We start from the raw sequence: 19,542 nt of genomic DNA, 5'->3' as shown, positions 1-19,542 counted from the left end.
TAGAGGTAACACAGTAGAGAAGCAAAGAGGAAATGTCTCAAGATTGACTGGGAAGGGGTTGCTGGGGTGGAATGGAATGGAATGATGGTCAGCAGAGGCTTCCTAGAGGAGTTGATACCTGAACTGAATTTTAAAGGAGTGGGAAAGAAAATGTCGTGGTGGGTCAGAATGGTATTCCAGATATAGTACACAAACAGCACATTAAGTGTATAGGAACTACAAGCAGTTGACTGATGGTTTTTGTTTTGAGTAGATCCTCTTCCTCAGTGCCATGTAGAAGATGGACTTAAAGAGGTCCATCACTGTGGTGCCAGTGAGCTATGGTGGCCTAAACTTGACAACGTTACGAGCCATGGAGAGAGGGAAGATCAATCAACATTTGTAATTAACATCAATCTTTAGTGACTGACTGAATATATGGGATGAAGGAGGACAAGAAACTGTCAAGGATAACACTCAGGTTTCTAGTTTGGTGGTACCAGTCACTGAGACAAATACAGGAGGAAGAGCAGCTCTAGAGAGAAAAATGTGTGTGATTTCTACATGAATTTGAGGTACCTGTGGGTCATATCCAGGTAGATATGTACAGTGGGAAGTTGGACTGGAGTTTGAAGCTCTGGCAAGAGGCTGGACTTACACATTTGGGGGTCATCAGTGTAACTGATGTGGCATCTGAGCGCAGGAAGGCAGGGACACTTAATTGACCTGTTATTTTGGGGCTCCGTAGACACAACCTTGTCATCCCATCAGGCCCATGTTTTTGTGGGCCACTGAGACATTGTTGCCTATTTTCTCTCCTCAGAACATCTGAGAAATGAAATATTTCCAGTGCTATCATTTCCCCACGTGCTGAGAATTAATTATATTTGGCACTAGTAATTACTATATATCTTCACATCTAGCATTCACCACAGGGTTTTGTATATAGTAAGTAATCAATGAATGTTCATGTTCATTGCTTATATTCATCTGGCTCTCCGTATATAAAATTAGCTCCATTTTTTTCTTGCAGGAACTTCTTTCTTGATTCTCAAGTTTTTCTTACAAATTTCTAAGACAACTTCAAGATTGAGCATAAGTGGATAGTACTTGAAAGGTAGGTATCTTCCATTCATCAAGACTAAATCATTGCTTTTGTTATCACCACACATAGCTTGCTGTGATTTGGAAACAACCATTTGTCTTCTTAGGGAAGGACCATGGAGTTTATTCAGTCAAGGTCCCACAGAGGGAGTTGAGAGTTGCAGTAACCTGGCATGAGTAATCCCTGATTCCAGGTGATGATGGGGAGTGTGTTCCATATTTTGCTTTATTTGACAAATACGTGAAAGACAGTCACTAAAAATAAGAACAGACCAGGCTTTGTTGCCTCTGAGTGGCTTGGCAAATCACTATATAGAGGAATCTTAGAACATGAAGGATTTGATACTGGGATAGAATCCAGTTGCCCTCTGAATGGAAGTAAAATATCCTTTTTAAGAGCACTGAAGTTCTGGGATTTTTCTGGAATAACCACCTTTGTGAGGTATGGATCATGCCCTGGGACTGTAACCTGAGAGGAAACAAGAAACAATTATTTTCTATATGCTAACTACTTTGGATGTAAATTAAAAAAAATAAAATTATAAAAAAATAAAAATGTTAAATAAAACTAAAAATATATTATCTTAGAAAAATAAAGAATAAAGCCAATGACTTAAAAAAAAAAAAAAAGAATTATCTGAGTGATTTCAGATGTTTTGTGGGGCCAGCACTAAAAACACTAATGTCCACCACTACAAGTGTGCCCTCTATGAAACACATGTAACCATCTGCCAGGCCTCCCCAGCTGGTAACCGCTTCAGTCCTGCTCACTGAATGAATTGTCCAATGCCTATTGATATGGACCACCGTTGCTAATGCTGTTGCCCCAAGAATTATAAAGTGAAATAAAGACAGGTCCTTTATTTGGAGATGTAAGCCAGGAGAAGAAAGCCACAGACTGAATCCCCATCATTTCCATGGAGAGCAAAGGTAAAGAGTTGACAGTTTCCCTTTGTCCCAAGTCTGTACTTAATATCCTGATTGGGTATCGATATTATTCGTAAGTGGAATTCTTTTTTTAATTTATTTCATTTTCCTTGCAGCTGATCTAAGTGTACAAGTTTATTGCTTCCTCAAAAAGCTTTGATTTTACCCAGTTTTTTCTATGAGTTTGACTCTTAAGGTAGATTTATTTTTTTGGTAGAAGATATCAGAAAAAATAAGACAAATGCTAACCTAACTACAGACCATGTCCACTAAGAAATACTTTTACAATATATGGTAGAGAAGGAAAAGAATGGGGAAAATCATTTATTGGGCACTAATATATACTTCAGTCATTCATTTCAGCTTCCAAAGTCTTGCCTTCCACTCTTATCCCAGAACTAGTAGCTAAAGCCAATAGGTACTACATTAGTCTAACTGGAAATGAACAATTCATAACTTTGTAAGTGTGTGACTTATTTTTGGGATTACATAAAAATAATTTAGCTTCATTACAAGGAGCCCCCTCCCCTTATCATAGAATGGAAATGTCAGTGTAACAGGAATATAAGGGGCCTTTCAAGGCAAAGATTCACAGTGAATTGATGTCTTCCTGGTTCTAGGAGAGATTCTTAGCAAGAGGATTAGCAGTAGATGAGCCCCCACTGCTGGGCACTGTGGGGATAACCTACGGAACAGAGAATCCTGCAGTTGTATAAATTGAAAAACATGCCTTTCATTATTTCACCTTTATAAAATACAGGGCCAGTTTTTACTACAGAATAGATGACTTTTTTCCCCAGGAGTCACTCTGTACAGAACGTAGACTACCATAGCTGGCATCAGACTCACTAAGCAAAGCAGAAGAATCTTGAGTTTCTTAGAGAAAGTCAAATCAAAGAGGAACGGGCACAACCTGGTCAACTAAATCAGGTACTTCATTTAATTCATTCACAAAAATCCATTTGCGCTCAAACTAGTCCAAGCCTCCTCCTAGGAAGAAATGACTCAAACATCTTAATAGAATTAAACCTGGAACTTTACTTGTATTGATTGGAACTCACCATCATTTGCTTATGAAAGGGCTGCAAAATAGGTCGGTCTGTGGATCAAATTTTATTTATAATGAATTCTAAGGAATCTGTGCCCCAATCCACTTAATAGCAGAAATTATGTTTCATGAAATGGGTGTTAAAATGGTATTCCATGAAGCTTGGAAGTACTTTGGCTACATTGTTTAATTATTGTTATTAATAAGGGTCATTCTGTCTTTTATCATAAAAGGGATCAAAAGAAATAGAACTTGGCTTCTATTAAAAACATTGCCAGTTGGGGAAAAACATGATTTTTTTGGTTTGTTCCTATCACTCTCACCCTCTCCCACTCCCTGCCAGATGCCATGTCTGATGTTGTCCTTTCCTTCTGTCCTGATGTATCTACTTCTGGGACTTTCCAGACTTATTTCAGATTCCTTCTGGGTAAGTATTGCAAGTTCTAAAGTGTTTTAATAACAATAACTAGGGCTGTATACTTACATTTATTATGTAGGACCCAGGCAAGAGAAGGAGATAATACTCTCCAAATTTGTTGGTTCTATAAGGGCAGATATGTTTTCTGTTTTGGACTTCTACAATTACATTGGGTAACGGATTTCCATTCTGATCAAAAACTTGACCCTTTACACCTGCAAGACAAAAAGAGCATTAAATGTTAATACCGTGTTTTATGACATGAAATAAATTCTTGTAGTTACTTAAGAAAAATATGCCCAATATTTATTAAGTTGTTTTGATAATAACAATAAAGTATTTAAGGGAAGGTAAACTGTTTCAAAAAATTGAGATCTAATTGTCATATAACATTATATTAGATTCAGATGTATAACATAATGATTTATTTGTGAAATGATCACCATAATATATCTAGTTAACATAATTCAAAATTTTTTCTTGTGATGAGAGCTTTTAAGATTTACTCTCAGCAAATTTCAAATATACAATACAGTATTATTAACTGTATTCATTGTGCTAAACATTAAATCCCCAGGATTTATAACTGGAAGTTATACTTTTTCACCAGCTTCACCCATTTTAGCCGCCCCGTGCTTCTGGCAACTACCAATCTGTTCTCTACAAATCAGTAGGAATTTTTTGTTTGTTGTGTTTTTTAAGATTTTATTTTTAAGCAATCTCTACACCATATATGGGGCTTAAACTCAACCCTGAGATCAAGAGTTGCACACTCCACTGAGCCAGCCAGGTGCCTCTGTTTTTTTTTTTTAATTCTACATAAAGGTGATCATATGGTATTTGTCTTTCTCTGTCTGACGTTTCACTTAGCACGATGCCCACAAGGTCCATCCATGTTGTTGCAGATGGCTGGATTTTTTTTTTTTTTTTGCATGAAGAAAAAGTGATGTGCATATATACATTTTCTTTATGTGATCATCATTAGACCCTGAAGTTGCTTCCATGTCTTGGCTATTGCAAATAATGCTGCAGTGAATGTGGGGGTGCAGATATCTTCTCAAGTTAGTGTTTGATTATCTTAGGATAAGTACTCAGAACTGCTGGATCATACTGTGTAGCTCTTTATTAATGTGAGGAACCTACATAGTGTTCTCCACAGTGACTGCACCAGTTTACATTCCCAGCAACAGTGCACAAGGGTTCTCTTTTCACATCCTTGTCAATACTTGTTTCTTGTGTTTTATTTTTAGCCATTCTGACAGGTGTGAGCTGGTGTCTCATTGTGGTTTTGATTTGCGTTTCCCTGATGATTAGCAATCTTGAGCACCTTTTAATGTACCTGCTCGTCGTCTTTGGAAAAATACCTCTTCAGATCTTCAGCTTAATTTTTAAGTTGGATTGTTTGGGTTTTTTTGTTTTGTTTTGTATGTTTTTTTTTTTTTTTTAATTTTTTTTTTCAACGTTTTTATTTATTTATGGGACAGACAGAGACAGAGCATGAACGGGGGAGGAGCAGAGAGAGAGGGAGACACAGAATCGGAAACAGGCTCCAGGCTCCGAGCCATCCGCCCAGAGCCTGACGCGGGGCTCGAACTCCCGGACCGCGAGATTGTGACCTGGCTGAAGTCGGACGCTTAACCGACTGCGCCACCCAGGCGCCCCTGTATGTTTGTTTTTTGCTGTTGTGTTGTAGGAATCCCTTATATATTTTGGCTATTAACCCCTTACCAGATATATGATTTGGAAATATTGTCTCCCATTCGATAGGTTGCCCTTTCATTTTATTGATGATTTTGCTGTGCAGAGCTTTTTAGCTTGATGTAGTCCCACCTGTCTTATTTTTTCTTTTGTGGCCTTTGCTTTTTGGTATCAAATCCAAAAAAATAATTGCCAAGACTGATGTCAAGGAGCTTACCACCTATGTTTTCTTCTAGGGGCTTTATGATTTCAAGTTGCATATTCAAGTTTTTAATCCATTTTAATTTTTGTGTATGATATAAGACAGTGGTCCAGTTTGCTCAGCACCATTTATTGAAGAGACTGTCCTTTCCCATGTATACTCTTGGCTCCTTTGACATAAATGAATTGACCATATATGCCTAAACTTATTTCTGGGCTCTCTATTCTGTTCAATTGATGTATGTGTTTGTTTTTATGCCAATATCCTACTGTTTTGTTTACTATACCTTTGAAGTATAGTTTGAAATCAGGAAGCTTTGTTCTTCTTTCTCAGATGGCTATTCAGGGTCTTTTGTGGATGCATACAAATTTTAGGGTTGTTTGTTCTCTGTGAAAAACACTGTTGGAATTTTGATAGGTATCGCACTGTGTAGATTGGAGTTGTATGGACTATTTAACAATATTAATTTTTCTAATTAATGGATTATCTTCATTTATTTGTGCTTTTAATTTCTTTTATCAAAGGTTTATATTTTTCTGTGTACAAGTCTTTCTCACTTCCATGGTGAAATTTATTCCTAGGTATTTTACTCTTGTCAATAATGCAGTTTTAAATGGGATTGTTTTCTTAATTTCTCCTTCTGATAGTTTGCTATTAGACTAGAGAAATACAACAGATTTTTGTATATTGATTTTGTATCCTGCAACTTTACTGAATTTATTAGTTGTAACAGTTTCTTGATAGAGTCCTTAGGGTTTTCTATATGTAGTATTGTGACTTGCAAATAAGTGAGGGTTTTACCTCTTCCTTTCTGTTTTGCATGCTTTTTATTTTTCTTACCAAACTGCTCTGGACTTCCAGTACTATGTTGAAAAAAAGTGGTGAGGGTAGGTGTCCTTGTCTTGTTCCTGATCTTAGTAGAAAAGCTTCTACTGTTGATTATGAGGTTAGCTGTAGGCCTTTCATATATGGCTTCTATTATGTTGAGGTACATTCCCCTCTATACCCACTTTGTTGTTAGTTTTTCTAAACGGATGTTAAATTTTGTTAATTTTTTTTTCTTCATCTATTGGGATATTATTTTTATCTCTCATTTTGTTAATGTGGTATATCATGTTGATTGATTTGTGGATGCTGAGCCACCTTTGCATCCCTGGAATAAATCACTTCATCAAGGTCCTTTGAATGTATTGTTGAAGTTGGTCTGCTAATACTTTGTTGAGGATTTTTGCATCTGTGTTCATCAAGTATATAGGCTTGTAATTTTCTTGTAGTATTGTTGGTTTTGCTATTGGGGTAATGCTGGCCTTGTAAAATGAATTTGAGAGTTATCTCCTCTTCTGTTTTTTGGAAGAGTTTGAAGAGGACTGGTATTAACTCTTCTTTAAATGTTTGGTAGAATTCACCAGTGAAGCTATCTGGTCTTGAGCTTTTGTTTAAATTAGGAGATTACTGGCATATTTTTTATTAGTTAGTAGTAAAAGGTCTGTTCAGATTTTCTATTTTTTTTCATGATTCAGTCTTGGTAGGTGTATGTTTCTATGGATTTAATGATCACCTAGGTTGTCTAATTTTTTGATGTACAATTGTTTAGTCTTTTATGATCCTTTGCATTTCTGTGGTATCAGTTGCAACATCCCTTTCATTTCTGAGTTCTTGCTCTCTTTTTCTTGGTGAGTCTAGCTAAAGGTTTATCTTTTCAAAAAAACAGCTCTTAGTTTTGTTGATCTTTTTATTGTCTTTTTAGTTTTTATTTCAATTATTTCTTCTCTGATCTTTGTTCCTTCCTTCTAATAACTTTGGGCTTAGTTTGTTCTTTTCCCCTAAGTTGAGAACAAACTAAGTTGAGGTGTAAAGTTAGGTTATTTTAGATTTTTTAAAATTTTAATTCCAGTAAACATACAGTGTTATATTAGTTTCAGGTGTAAAATATAATTATTCAACAATTCTGTGAGATCTCAGTTTCTTAGTGTTGGCATTTATCCCTATGAACTTCTTAGAATAGCTTTTGCTGCATCCCATAAGTTTTGCTATGTTGTGTTTTTATTTCATTCGTTTCAAGGTTTTGATTTTTCTCTTTTGAGCCACTGATTGTTCAGTAGCATGTTGATTCACATCTGAATATTTGTGAATTTTCCAATTTTCTTCTAGTAATTGATTTCTAGTTTTATACCACCATTGTTGGAAAAGATGGTCAATATGATTTCAGCTTTGTAAACTTATTAAGACTCATTTTGTGGCATGACATAAAATTTATCCTGGAGAATGTTCCATGTGCACTTGAAGAAAATGTATATTCTGCTGCTGTTGGATGAAATGCTCTGTGTTTATTAAGTACAGCTGGTCTAAGGTGTCGTTTAAGGTCAGTGTCTTCTTAGTAATTTTCTGTCTGATCGATCCATTGGTGAAAATGGAATATTAAATCCCATTACTGTTATTATATTGCTGTCTATTTTCCCCTTTAGGTCTGCTAATATTTGCTTTATATAGTTAAGTACTCCTATATTAGGTCTTCTTATTGGATTGGCTCTTTTAGAATTATATAATGACTTTGTCTCTGATCACAGTCTTTATCTTAAAGTCTGGTTTTTTTTTTGTTAATACAAGTATAGCTATCCCAGCTTTCTTTTGGTTTCCATTTCCATGGAAAATTTTTCCATCCCTTCACTTTCAGTCTGTGTGTCCTTTTGTCTTGAAGTGAGTCTTGTGAAGGCAACATACAGATGGGTCTTGTGGTTTTTTTTTTTTTTTTTTTCTTTTTCCTCCATCCAGCCACTCTATGTCTTTTGATAGGAGAATTTAGTTCATTTACATTATAGTCATTATTGATAGGTATGTACTTATTGCCATTTTGGTAATTGTTTTCTGGCTGTTTTATAATTCCTTTGTTCTTATTCTCTTCCTTTGTAATTTGTTGGATTTCTAGTGTATGCTTAGATTCCTTCATCTTTTATGTATCTATAGGTTTTTGCTTTGTGGTTACCTTGAGACTTACAGTCTACTTTAAGTTGATAATAACTTGACAGCATTCTAAACCTTTGCATGTTTACTCCCTCCAGCCCACATTTTACATCTTTTTACCTTGGGATAAACAAATTATTGTAGCTATATATTTGCTTTGTTTTTTAATGCTTACAATAGTTTTATAAGTGATAAACCCACTACCTTTACAACATTAGATTATTCGGAATTTTATTAAATATTTTTTACCAGTGAGGGGGGTGGTGCGGAGGGGTGGTGGAAGAGAGAGAGAATCTTAAGCAGGCTGCATGCCCAGCACAGAGCTGACATGGGACTCAATCCTATGACCCTGGGATCATGATCTAAGCCAAAATTAAGAGTCAGATGCTCACCTGACAGAGCCACCCAGCCACCTCTTCCAGTCTTGGAGGAGTGGTCTTTTGTGGATGAACCTTATAATTCAACTCTGCCCTAGCTCTTGGTTGTTTCTCAAACCTTTGTGTTTGTCTAAGCAGCCTACTTTATTCTTAGTAGATCCCAGTAGTTGAAGTTGTGCCAAAACCTGTCAGTACCTAGACTGAGGCTGATTAGAAGCCAGACCTTCAGGCAGAGGCTCTTAAAGTATCCAAAAAACCTTTCAGGGGGAAGACTGGGGACTGGATGTGTCTCCCTGCTCCCTTTACACTGAGCCCTGGGGTGGTAGCCAGTTAAGAACTATTTGTTTGCCAGTGTCCTGTTGAACCCACGAACACGAACCCCACTGGCTACCAGAGCTACCAAGAGGTACCAGATGCTCGCATAAACTCCTTTTTGGGAGACACTGGTGACCTGGAGGGAGAGAGTGCGCACACATGGTGTCTGCTGGCCTCCATCTTTGGAGAATATTTCAGTAGACCCCTAGATGTGTGTTAAATCTAGGTGTCTGCCCTTCAGGCCAAAGCTTTAAGAGCAGCAAATAGGCCTCTTTCACAAAAAAAAAAAAAAAAACAAACCCAAAAACTGGGCATCTTTCAATTGGTGGGCTCTGCACAAGGCCCTGGCAGGTAGCCAACTGAATCTGTGTGAATCCTTGAAGTTCGATACAGCCTTGAGGGTCTTGTGGATGCAAGTCCCATGGCTTTCAAAGCGAGGTGTTTTGAGGGATTGTCTCTTTGGTGTAGCTCTTAACAATAGGGTGCCAAATATGGGGTTCAAACCCTTTGCAGCTCAGGGAGAAGCTTGGAGGTGTAAGTTCCTTCCTGATGTGTGCCTGCACCAGGCACGGGGGTGTATGGCAAGATCGTGTCTCAACCTCTCCCACTCGTTGCAATATAGTTTTATTCTCCCTCACCCAATGTGTAGGAATGGCTCAGGTAGTTTTTGGGTTTCTTTCAGAGGAAATTGCCCCATATGTAGCTGTAGATTTGGTGTGTCTGTGGGAGAAGAGGAGTTCAGGATCCTCCTACATTGCCATCTTGAACCAAAACTAGGAAAACTTATTTTTGGATGTAACTTAAAATACAGTCAGGCTACCAATTGTATTTATAGGCTAAATCTGTTGTCAAATATTCCATTAATAACACAGATTATCAAAATGAGAGAACACAGATGACAATCTAAGTCCATTCTTTTCCTTTCCAAGTTGTCTACTCAGTCACCAAACTACTATAACATTGCCCTCAGTGGATTCCATTAAATCCTAAACTAAAAAATGCCAGTGTATTTACAAAAGGGGGTGGGGAGGTGCCTGGCTGGCTCAATCAGTGGAACATGTGACTCTTGATCTTGGGATTATGAGTTTGAGCCCCATGTTGGGTGTAGAGATTACTTAAAAAATCTTTTTAAAAAGGCCAGTGTACTTATAATAAGATACGTATCTATGCAAGGGACTTAAGAGTTTTGTCTCCTGGTCAAACTACATGTGAAACAATTATAATCCCAAGATTGCTTGGAATCATGGAACTGATTGAAGGTGTCTTATTACTAACAACAGGAGTGAACATTTAGTGACCAATTAGTATGTTTCAGGCTCTATGGCAAAGTGCTTAATGTGCATATTCTCTTTGAATCCTCACATCAATAGTATCACAGTTTTACAGATGAGGAAACTAAGGCTTTGGATTATTAACTAACCTTAAACTCGTACAGCCAAGTGGTACAGCATGGCTGTAAATCCACACTAATCCCCAGAGCCCCCACTGAATCCAGGACCACACCCCACCCCTCGAAATTTCAGGAGTACAGTTGACAAAAGGCCATTTATATTTAAAGACTCTTCTCATTTTAGAGGCGCCTTGGTGGTTCGGTTGGGCATCCAACTCCTGGTTTCGGCTCAGGTCGTGATCTCACAGTTCATGAGATGGAGCCCCGCATCAGGCTCAGCACTGCTGTGCGGAGCCTGCTTGAGATTGTCTCCCCCACCCTCTCTTTTTTTAAGTTTTTTAAGTATTTTGAAAAAGAGACTCTTCTCATTTTAAATGTTACTTTTCACCTTCTTGTTTGCTCACTTAATGACAAATCATCTTAATGACGTAAGACTCCACAATGAAAAAATGACCCTGAACTATCCCCAAACTATCTACTTTGTAATTATTTACTAGAGCAGAAAAATATGAGGCACATACTAGTTTCCTTCAGAAAAGTTTAAAATGAAACATCTTTGTCTCAAACATTAAACAGACTTCTGGTTGACCCAAGTTGCCTTTTACTTTCTTTCCTAATTCTTGACTCTTCATTTTTCCCCCCAGAGAAGGAATTACTAAATGTTGTATTTCCTTCTAGTATTTTCAGAAGACATCAGCTATGTTAACCTCAATTTTCATGTAATTTGTTCTTTTACCTCTTCTAAAAGTTTCATTTATATTTATTTCTCTGACTTGGTATTTATCCTTTTGGTCTTTAGGTAGTACCCAGCCACAAACATCAGTCGTAAGTTAGTAGCCTGATTATGCATTTATTCATTGGGTATCAGTGCCATTATTCTTTGAAGAGATACTTCCATCCTGCCCTTCTTAGGAAGTCCTTTGACACATTAGGCAAGTACAGATATGTCCCGTCATCACAGCTTTGTGTGACAGAAAGAACCCCGTCAAGTCTCAGTGTAAATCCCAGCTCCTAGGACTCTGTTTCATCACCTGTAAAATGGGGGTGATATGTACCACCTTCCAGCCCCTTCTATTGGTGCAGGAGGCCTTTCCTTCCCAGACAAGGTAGGCCGGAGACTTCCAGATGGGTCAAAGTCTCAGAGGCGTCTTAAGCAAGTGATGAAGCTAAGCCAGTGAATGCAAACACAGCTTGACAAATACCAGTACTTTCTTTAAACCACAGTAATACCCCTAAGAAGGTGTTTGCTCCCATCATCCCTAAGCAAAGATATTCTTTGGCTTCCTACTACATACCAAAATTGAGAGAACTTTTCTATCCAGTAACAGTAACCACACTGTCAATATTTTGAAATCGGTTTTCATTATTAAATTAGAAAAAGAACAAGGGGGCAGGGTTGATGTGCTTTATATATACTTTTAAGTAGATTGTGCATACCTGATTATAGGGACAGGCAGATAAATACTCTTTATAAAACCTAATGTAAATGGACTTGTAAGCCCTCCAAATTAAGAATTACTTAACATGCTATAATTTGCATGTTAAGTGACAGTTTATAAAGCTCCTTCGTTGGCATTAGGTCACCATGATATTTCAGAGCCCACCTTAATTCAGTGCTTAGCAAATAATTTTTACTGCTAGACTGAAATTCCAAAAATAGTGCAGTTATATGGAGCATATTCCTTGTCCAGCTTGCAGTCACGCGTTGATGTTGATGGAGGAGAAATTTTACAATAGGCAGAGGAACACATTAAAGGTAGAAATACAGTAGAAAGGCTAAATGTGCCTCGTGATGAAAATCTAGTGGTGAAATACCAGAATAGTAATCAGGAGAAGACCCAAAACAAAGCTTGATGATGTGAAAAAGGAGAAGGACCCAATAATCTAAATAAATGCTAATAATGACTTTTTTAACATCTCATCACAGAGAATCAGCCTACTTCATGAACTGGCTGAGACATTTGACACAGCCCTGTGAATTCACCACTAATCTTTGTGCGCTTGTGTTTTTGGGTGGGGGGGAGTGGGGGGAGGGTGCTGGAGGTTGGGGATAGAGGTATGAAAGGAGGGAGGGGCATCCATTTTAGGGATATGGAACCCAGAGAAGCCCTTAATTGTCCTTGCACTCAGCCCTGTACCCCCTGTGCTTCTGACTCTTCCCTTCCTCAACTGCCTCTGTCTCTTTAGCAGGTGGAAAGCTTTGGCGTGAAGCACGCAGAAAATTCCAGGAATTGTGCAGCTATATAGCAGGCCTATGAGGCAAACCTCTTCAACACAAACACACACCTTCTACTTGGGCTTGATGGGGTAGCATAACTATTGTGCCAATTTCTGATATGTTTCTTCCCTCAAGCCATATGAATGGAGAAAACTAAACTCTGGCAATGCAGAAGAGCCTTCCACACTCTGCCCAAAGAGACACAGCTTGGTTAAATACATTTGAACTCCCTGAATCCATCACTATCACAAGCAGTATGATGGCTTTTAAAGCAAGGTCCCTGAACCGGCAGCAGCATCTCCTTGGGAAAGATTAACCAGTCAAGGCACACTAAATCAAACTCTGGGGATGTGTTTTAACAAACCCTCCAGCGAGTCTGCCGTACATGTTTGAGAACAAACACTCTTGCCACATTTAGCCTGTCTATGACAAAGGCTAGCTAGCTGTCAAAAACCAGACTAGACTGGGAAGGTTCCCAGGACCAGATCATTTGGCAGAGTTGCAGGCTGTGAGGGGTTTGAAGCTAATGGTGCCAGGTCACCAGCCCAGGACTAGAAAAAATGCAAAATGGCATGTTCAGGGTTCTCTGGATCTATGATATTGTGTGACAAGTGGCAAGCAAACTTGGCATTTTCTAAACGGGTGATGATGTAACAGAGTCATAACCTGTTTTCCTGGATCTCTTGCCAGATTTCTAGGGCTTCAACATGTAAAATGTGAAGTACTGTGGATTTCATACCCCTACACTGAGTAGCATACCTCATGCTCTCTCTTATATGAACTGACAAGCACTGTAACTCTCACATGCTGCAGATATTCATACAGAGAAAATTCTTCATCATTAGTTCTGGTACTAAAAATGAGGCTGTACCGAGAAAACAAACAGGGACTTGCATTTTCTCAACCCAAACATTTTGCCAGATGCCATCTTTTGTGTTAAGAGGAATTAATAAGAAAAATCTTACAAACCTAGGTGCACCTGTTTTATATATTCAATCAATGAGGCTTTGTTTTTATTCCAGAAGAATGGAAGCTTCTCCTCATGAGGATATTTACAGCACGACAGCTCCAATGTAATTTCAAAACACTGGGCCCAGATGTAGTTGTAATCTTGCATTCCACCTAAACACAAGCATATTTAATTTTTTAAGGTCTAAAATTGGAACGGAGTCAAGTATCCTGTACCTTGGGGACAAATGAATCCGTTGCAAAGAAAGTACATTTAAACAGGAAAAGATGAATTTGACATATTAGCATATAAAGTCACGGCCTGCCATTTTATTACCCAGGCATGAACAGGCAATCCTAAATGTTCCCATATGGGTAACTGGATCAGAGCTAAGGTTCAACTGTGCATCAAAACCAACTGAGGGGCAGGGGAAGGGTCAGCCTTTTTTTCCCCCCGATCATACATTACAAAAAGGATTCATCAATGTACATTTCTTCTGTGAAAATCATTTTAAACTGAGAGTGATACTTCTAAAAAATGTTTTTGCAAACCATTCATAAATACACATGTAAGCTAAGTATACTCATTTGGCGGAATAATAGTGGCTGACATTTAGTGAGTGTTCACTATTACCGGGCACTGTTTGAAGAGTTTGTTGCCCGTATTTTACAGATGGGGAAACAATCACATATGGTAAGTAACGTGCCAGTGAAGGCCGAGCCCAGAGCACAGGCTGTCTTGTGGACCCTGTGCTCTTATGACACCAAACTGCTTCAGGGGATGAAAGAAAGGCTGCTGTGCTAACTCTCGGGAGAGAAGGGACCCAGGCCCCCTTGCGTCCGGGGCTGCCGTCACCTGTTCTCAGTTTCTGGTTCTTACCTCTGAAAACCCAGTTTTCAAAAGGGTATAATCGTATTTCCTATCTTCTAAGATGCAAGATTTTCATATTTTAAAATCTCTGAATTGGATGTGTCTTAAATTTGATGGCTAAAAACCATCATTGTGGCATGAGTTTGGCCAGAAACATTTGTTTTTTCTTCCTTGGTGGTACGGTGTATTTTCCAACCAGTGGCATCTTGGATTTTGAAATATGGTAACTTTGAAGGAAGGACTTTCGGCCAGATTTCAACTTGTTGTACTTGATATCTGCCTATAAAATAGATATTCTCAATTCCATCAGGGTATTTCGGAAGTACTGAATTAGAAAAAAACTCATACTAAGAAAATAGTCAAGATACATCAAAATATTATCTAGATTAATATCTATATAGATCTAGATTCTAGCAGGAAGAATTTCTATGTCCTTTCTAGATCCTTTACTCACCTTCTAAGTTTTGTATTTCTCTCTGAGATCATTTTCACCAAGAAATAGAAAACAGAAAAAAGGATGAGAATAATAAAACAGAAGCCCTTGGCTGGACGGCTCTCGGACAGAAAGAATTTAAATGGCAAAACAGGTGTACAGAGCACGCAGGGGTGAGGATGCTTACGTGTGGAGAGTGTGTGCGCCTGTGGATGAGGCACGCCGGGCCCCGAGGACAAAACCTCCAGGCTGAGCCAGGATGCTGTGTTCTAAGCTCCTCAACGTAGCTGGCTCTGCCTGCGTTTTCCCTCAGGAGACACAGCCGACACACAGCGACACTCGGAAACAATTCCCAACGGCGACACCAGGTTCCTAACTAACCTCCTGCAAGCACACCTGGATGTGTCTGCAAGGTGACAGACGGCGGGCGCTCCTGCAGGACCGCTCTGCCACCGGGCGGGAGGGAGCCCTGTCCTCCCTGGGGGAGTGCTGAGCAGGGACTAGGCTTGCAGGGCGGGGCGGGGGGGGGGGGGGCTGTGCCTTGTCCAACAGAGAGTGGGGGTGCGGTGCTGTCTCCCTGGCCCTGCAACTTCCAGTCGTGGTCTGTGCTAATTCCCATCACCTGGAAAGCTGGCAGAGACACACAAGTACCAGCTTGTGCAAGGCTGACGGTCTGTGTGTCCACAGTGACGACTGGGAAAGTGGCCTATCACCCAAGTACGGCCTACGGCCTGCTAGAGGTAGGTCTCAAACGGGGCACTCTCCGCTGAGCAACGAGACCCCCTTCCAGCCCCCCGTCTCCCCTGGCTCTTCCGCCCTAGGTCCCTCCGTTCTCTCAGGCCCCTGACTCGTGTGAGTTCTCTTACACCCCTCGGCTTCTTCTCCCATTCTTCCTTTTGACAAGAATTATCCCCCCTCCTGTGACCCCCACAAGGCAATCTCCTCCCCTCTCTCACCTGGTCCTCCTGTTCCAAGGACAGAAAAGTGTAAGCATGCCCTCACTGCCCCCATACCCGGCTGGAAAAGCACTTTTGTTTAGCGTGCAAAATGGCTTTAAGATCAAGATATTTCTGGAGAAACGGGAACCCTCTTGCACTGTTGGTGGGAATGCAAATTGGTGCAGCCACTCTGGAAAACAGTGTGGAGGTTCCTCAGAAAATTAAAAATAGACCTACCCTATGACCCAGCAATAGCACTGCTAGGAATTTACCCAAGGGATACAGGAGTGTTGATGCATAGGGGCACTTGTACCCCAATGTTTATAGCAGCACTCTCAACAATAGCCAAATTGTGGAAAGACCCTAAATATCCATCAACTGATGAATAAAGAAATTGTGGTTTATATACACAATGGAGTACTACGTGGCAATGAGAAAGAATGAAATATGGCCCTTTGCAGCAACGTGGATGGAACTGGACAGTGTGATGCTAAGTGAAATAAGCCATACAGAGAAAGACAGATACCATATGGTTTCACTCTTATGTGGATCCTGAGAAACTTAACAGAAACCCATGGGGGAGGGGAAGGAAAAAAAAGAAAAAAAGAGGTTAGAGTGGGGGAGAGCCAAAGCATAAGAGACTCTTAAAAACTGAGAACCTGAGGGTTGATGGGGGGTGGGAGGGAGGGGAGGGTGGGTGATGGGTATTGAGGAGGGCACCTTTTGGGATGAGCACTGGGTGTCTGTATGGAAACCAATTTGACAATAAATTTCATATATTGAAAAAAAAAAGATCAAGATATTTCACATACAAGTTCAGCTTATTTTACAAGCCAGAAGATCTGGCAATAGCTGGATCCCACTGGCGCGTGGCCATAATGAGCTGGATCAGCCGCTGTCCTTGTTAAATGCCGCAGAAGCATCACACTTCTCCAAGGTCTTCTCTACTCCCTCCTGCACCCTGGCTTTACAGTATACCTCTGGGGTACGCTGTACCTTTTCTAAATCTCTCCTTTTTATTCTAATATGCTGCCACCACAATTATTCATTTGCACGTGGCTCTTCCTGTTAAACTTGAGGGTAGGGTCTGTGTTCTGTCCATCTTTCTTGGCACAGTTTCTGGCTCAGAGTAGGTAAATGCTGAACAAGTATCTATCTGAACATCGCTCAGTCAGTCACCCCCCACTGCTTTTGTGACATTAGCTGACAGAGACACAACTGGAGGGACCGCACCACCTAACAAACTTTGACAACTGCTGGGGTCCACAAAAACCAGCTGGCACGTGGGGAGGAAGTCAATAAGGAGAAAGCTAGAGGAGAAACTCACCTTTGAGTGGATACCAAGAGTAGCCATTTGTAATTCCGTTAGGAAAGTTCATCTTAGTTTTACACTGATCTCCTTTCTTCATGGTGGGATTTCTTGAAGCATAGGTATGTGCAAGGTATTGAAACACATCGTCATCAGGGGTTATGCTACGGGAGTATAACGTCCCAGTTGCTGTGTGTGAAAAACAAACCGAGGCCTTTCAGTTCGTGTTGGAGGACGCGGAAACACACAGCGCCCCGTCAGCAAATGTGCCGTCCGGTCACACAGGAAGGCTCTACTTTACTAGAGGGAAGCCCACCCCCTGCCATGAACGCTCCGCTCCCTTCTGCTCTTTCTCCTAGTTTTTAGGGAATATATGCAAAGTGGCATCACACAAAACACACCACAGCCATATTCAAAGGCCTCCTCCATCAGCTCATAAGTACCCTCTTAGTCCCTCTTGCTAATTTCTGGAGGGCAGGAAACTTTCCTTATGTACCATGGGGGGTAAATAAAGCCACTGTACTATTTTAAGTCCCTGGTACATACCTTATCCCACAGAGTTTTAAAAGCAGTCGGCAATTATCGCTCATGATTAGCAAAGAAAGGCAAGTTCTCGTTTTACGTTCTTTCAGTCATGTTGCCTCTTGTAGGGTATTTTAACCCAATTTTATTATTTTTCTGATGAATCTCAAATAATCCTGTCGGGGACCAGCTCAGCCACACCGCCCATCTACGGTTTATCAACTGAGGGCAGGACGGCCCAGAGGGGAGACGCGGAGGCCCTTTTACCCTGGCAGAGAAGGCAAGCCGAGGAAGATCCGTCCCCTCCAGACACAGAGCAGTAACTCCACTCTGGGCTCAGAAAGCCAGAGCTGGGGCCATGTCTGCTTACCTGGAACACCATTGTCAAACGGGTAACTCGCCACCAGGGCGCCGCCATGGAGGTTTGCAGAGAGGACGAACGTCTCTGTTTTCAGCCACTCCATGACAGCTGCAGTTTCAGGCTGCCTCGATACATTATTAAGTTCAAAAGCATCTGGGAAGTTTCTATTCAGGTCATAGTAGTTACTATTTTCCCTTTAAAAGAAAGAATATTTTAGGTTTTATTGATGGTATGTGAGGAAGTAGACTCATGCAACATGCAAACCTTTTGTCTGGGCACCAGCTGTTTTTCAAAATGCGACTACAGGGCTGGGGATGGTTGTCTTGGTGGCCCCCGATGAACCACACCTGGCGTTCACATAACCTCCGGTCCCCTCCCGTGTGACTTGCTCTCACCAGTGGGATGGTAGCTATTGTGATGTGAGCAGAGGTTTGATACGTGTGTGTTTTAGGGTTTTGCTCTGGGCACGCTCCCTTTGGGAACCCTGAGACTCCGATACTAGCCATGTGAAGAGTCCGCGTGGAGAAATGAGAAACCCAGGTGACAGCCAGAATTGAGACTCCACACATGTCCCAGTCCAGCTGTCTCAGCCACACCCAGCTGAAGCTCCAGACACGTGGTGCAGAGATTGGCCAGCCTTGCTCTATCTTGTCCAAATTCCTAACTTCTACAATTGAGGGTAAATAAAAAAGGTTTAAGTCGCTAAATTTGGGGAGGGTTTCGTTACATAGCAATTGATAACAGAAACGACAGGAACATACTACTTTACACAAATATATTTCTGGAAAGTGGACTGGCCATGTTTAAATATGCTAGAAAACCCTAAAGTTGAGTGCAATCAAGTGTTGAGATTTTATTTTTGGTAAAAGCAAACAAATGTTTGCACAAATAGATATGTATACTAGACATCTGAGAAATTCCAAACTTCCTGAGACAGAGTTCAACAAGATAAACTGTTTAAATGAGAACTACTACAAGACTCCCTCTTCTTTTTTGGTTAGTTCTTGTACTGGCGTAATAAACCAACCGGTAATTACTGAAGGCCTAGCTAGGCCCTGGGGATTTAACAGTGAGGATCACAGGCGACAGGATTCCTGCCTCCGGGTAGCTTATAGATTTGTGAGGAGACAGACATTCAAAGAGAAATAAGACCTTAGGGGTACTTGGGTGGCTCAGTCCGTTGGGCAACGAACGTTGGCTCAGGTCATGATCTCATGGTATGTGGGTTCGAGCCCAGCATTCAGCTCTGTGCTAACAGCTCGGAGCCTGGAGCCTGCCTCGGATTCTGTCTCTCCCTCTCTCTCTCTGTCCCTCCCCGTTTGCATTCTGTCTCTCTCTCTCTCTCTCTCAAAAATAAACAAACTTTTAAAAAAATGAAAAAAAGAAATAAGACCTTAAAATTTGTGCTATGAAGGTAAAGTGGCAGGTGATATGAACCGAGGACCTAATACAGGATAGGTTAGGGAGGAAGTCTTCGAGGAAACATTGATTAGCAGTGTGAGGGGTAAGGAGCGGGAAATCAG

The 19,542-nt window shown here is 40.5% G+C and overlaps 1 protein-coding gene and 1 long non-coding RNA gene across 10 annotated transcripts in view; one reads left to right on the top strand and one right to left on the bottom strand.

Annotated features, from left to right (window-relative positions):
* Positions 1-428: 428 nt before the first annotated feature.
* Positions 429-19,542, bottom strand: part of CPM (carboxypeptidase M) — an 81,342-nt gene continuing 62,228 nt past the window's right edge. For all 8 annotated transcript variants that reach the window (XM_086712870.1, XM_086712869.1, XM_086712868.1 and 5 more), the window contains 5 exons: positions 18,029-18,213; positions 17,155-17,325; positions 13,607-13,759; positions 3,543-3,691; positions 429-1,552 (listed from right to left, as the gene is read on the bottom strand). In XM_086712870.1, coding sequence (XP_086568996.1) covers positions 1,310-1,552; positions 3,543-3,691; positions 13,607-13,759; positions 17,155-17,325; positions 18,029-18,213 — 901 coding nt within the window. In that variant the 3' untranslated portion in view covers positions 429-1,309. The remainder of the gene's footprint in view (positions 1,553-3,542; positions 3,692-13,606; positions 13,760-17,154; positions 17,326-18,028; positions 18,214-19,542) is intronic.
* On the top strand, positions 1,691-13,609 carry LOC147579050 (uncharacterized). Of its 2 annotated transcripts, XR_015253502.1 has the most exons (5): positions 1,691-2,013; positions 2,811-2,940; positions 3,402-3,485; positions 11,219-11,351; positions 12,607-13,609. It is a non-coding gene; the product is annotated as an uncharacterized LOC147579050 (long non-coding RNA). The 2 variants fall into 2 exon arrangements; XR_015253501.1 differs by having other exon boundaries at positions 1,692-2,940.

Source organism: Puma concolor, chromosome B4 (assembly GCF_028749965.1).
Source record: "Puma concolor isolate L17-30 chromosome B4, mPumCon1.1.hap2, whole genome shotgun sequence".
Classification (NCBI taxonomy): Eukaryota; Metazoa; Chordata; class Mammalia; order Carnivora; family Felidae; genus Puma; species Puma concolor.
This window is presented reverse-complemented; position numbering and strand designations above follow the sequence as displayed.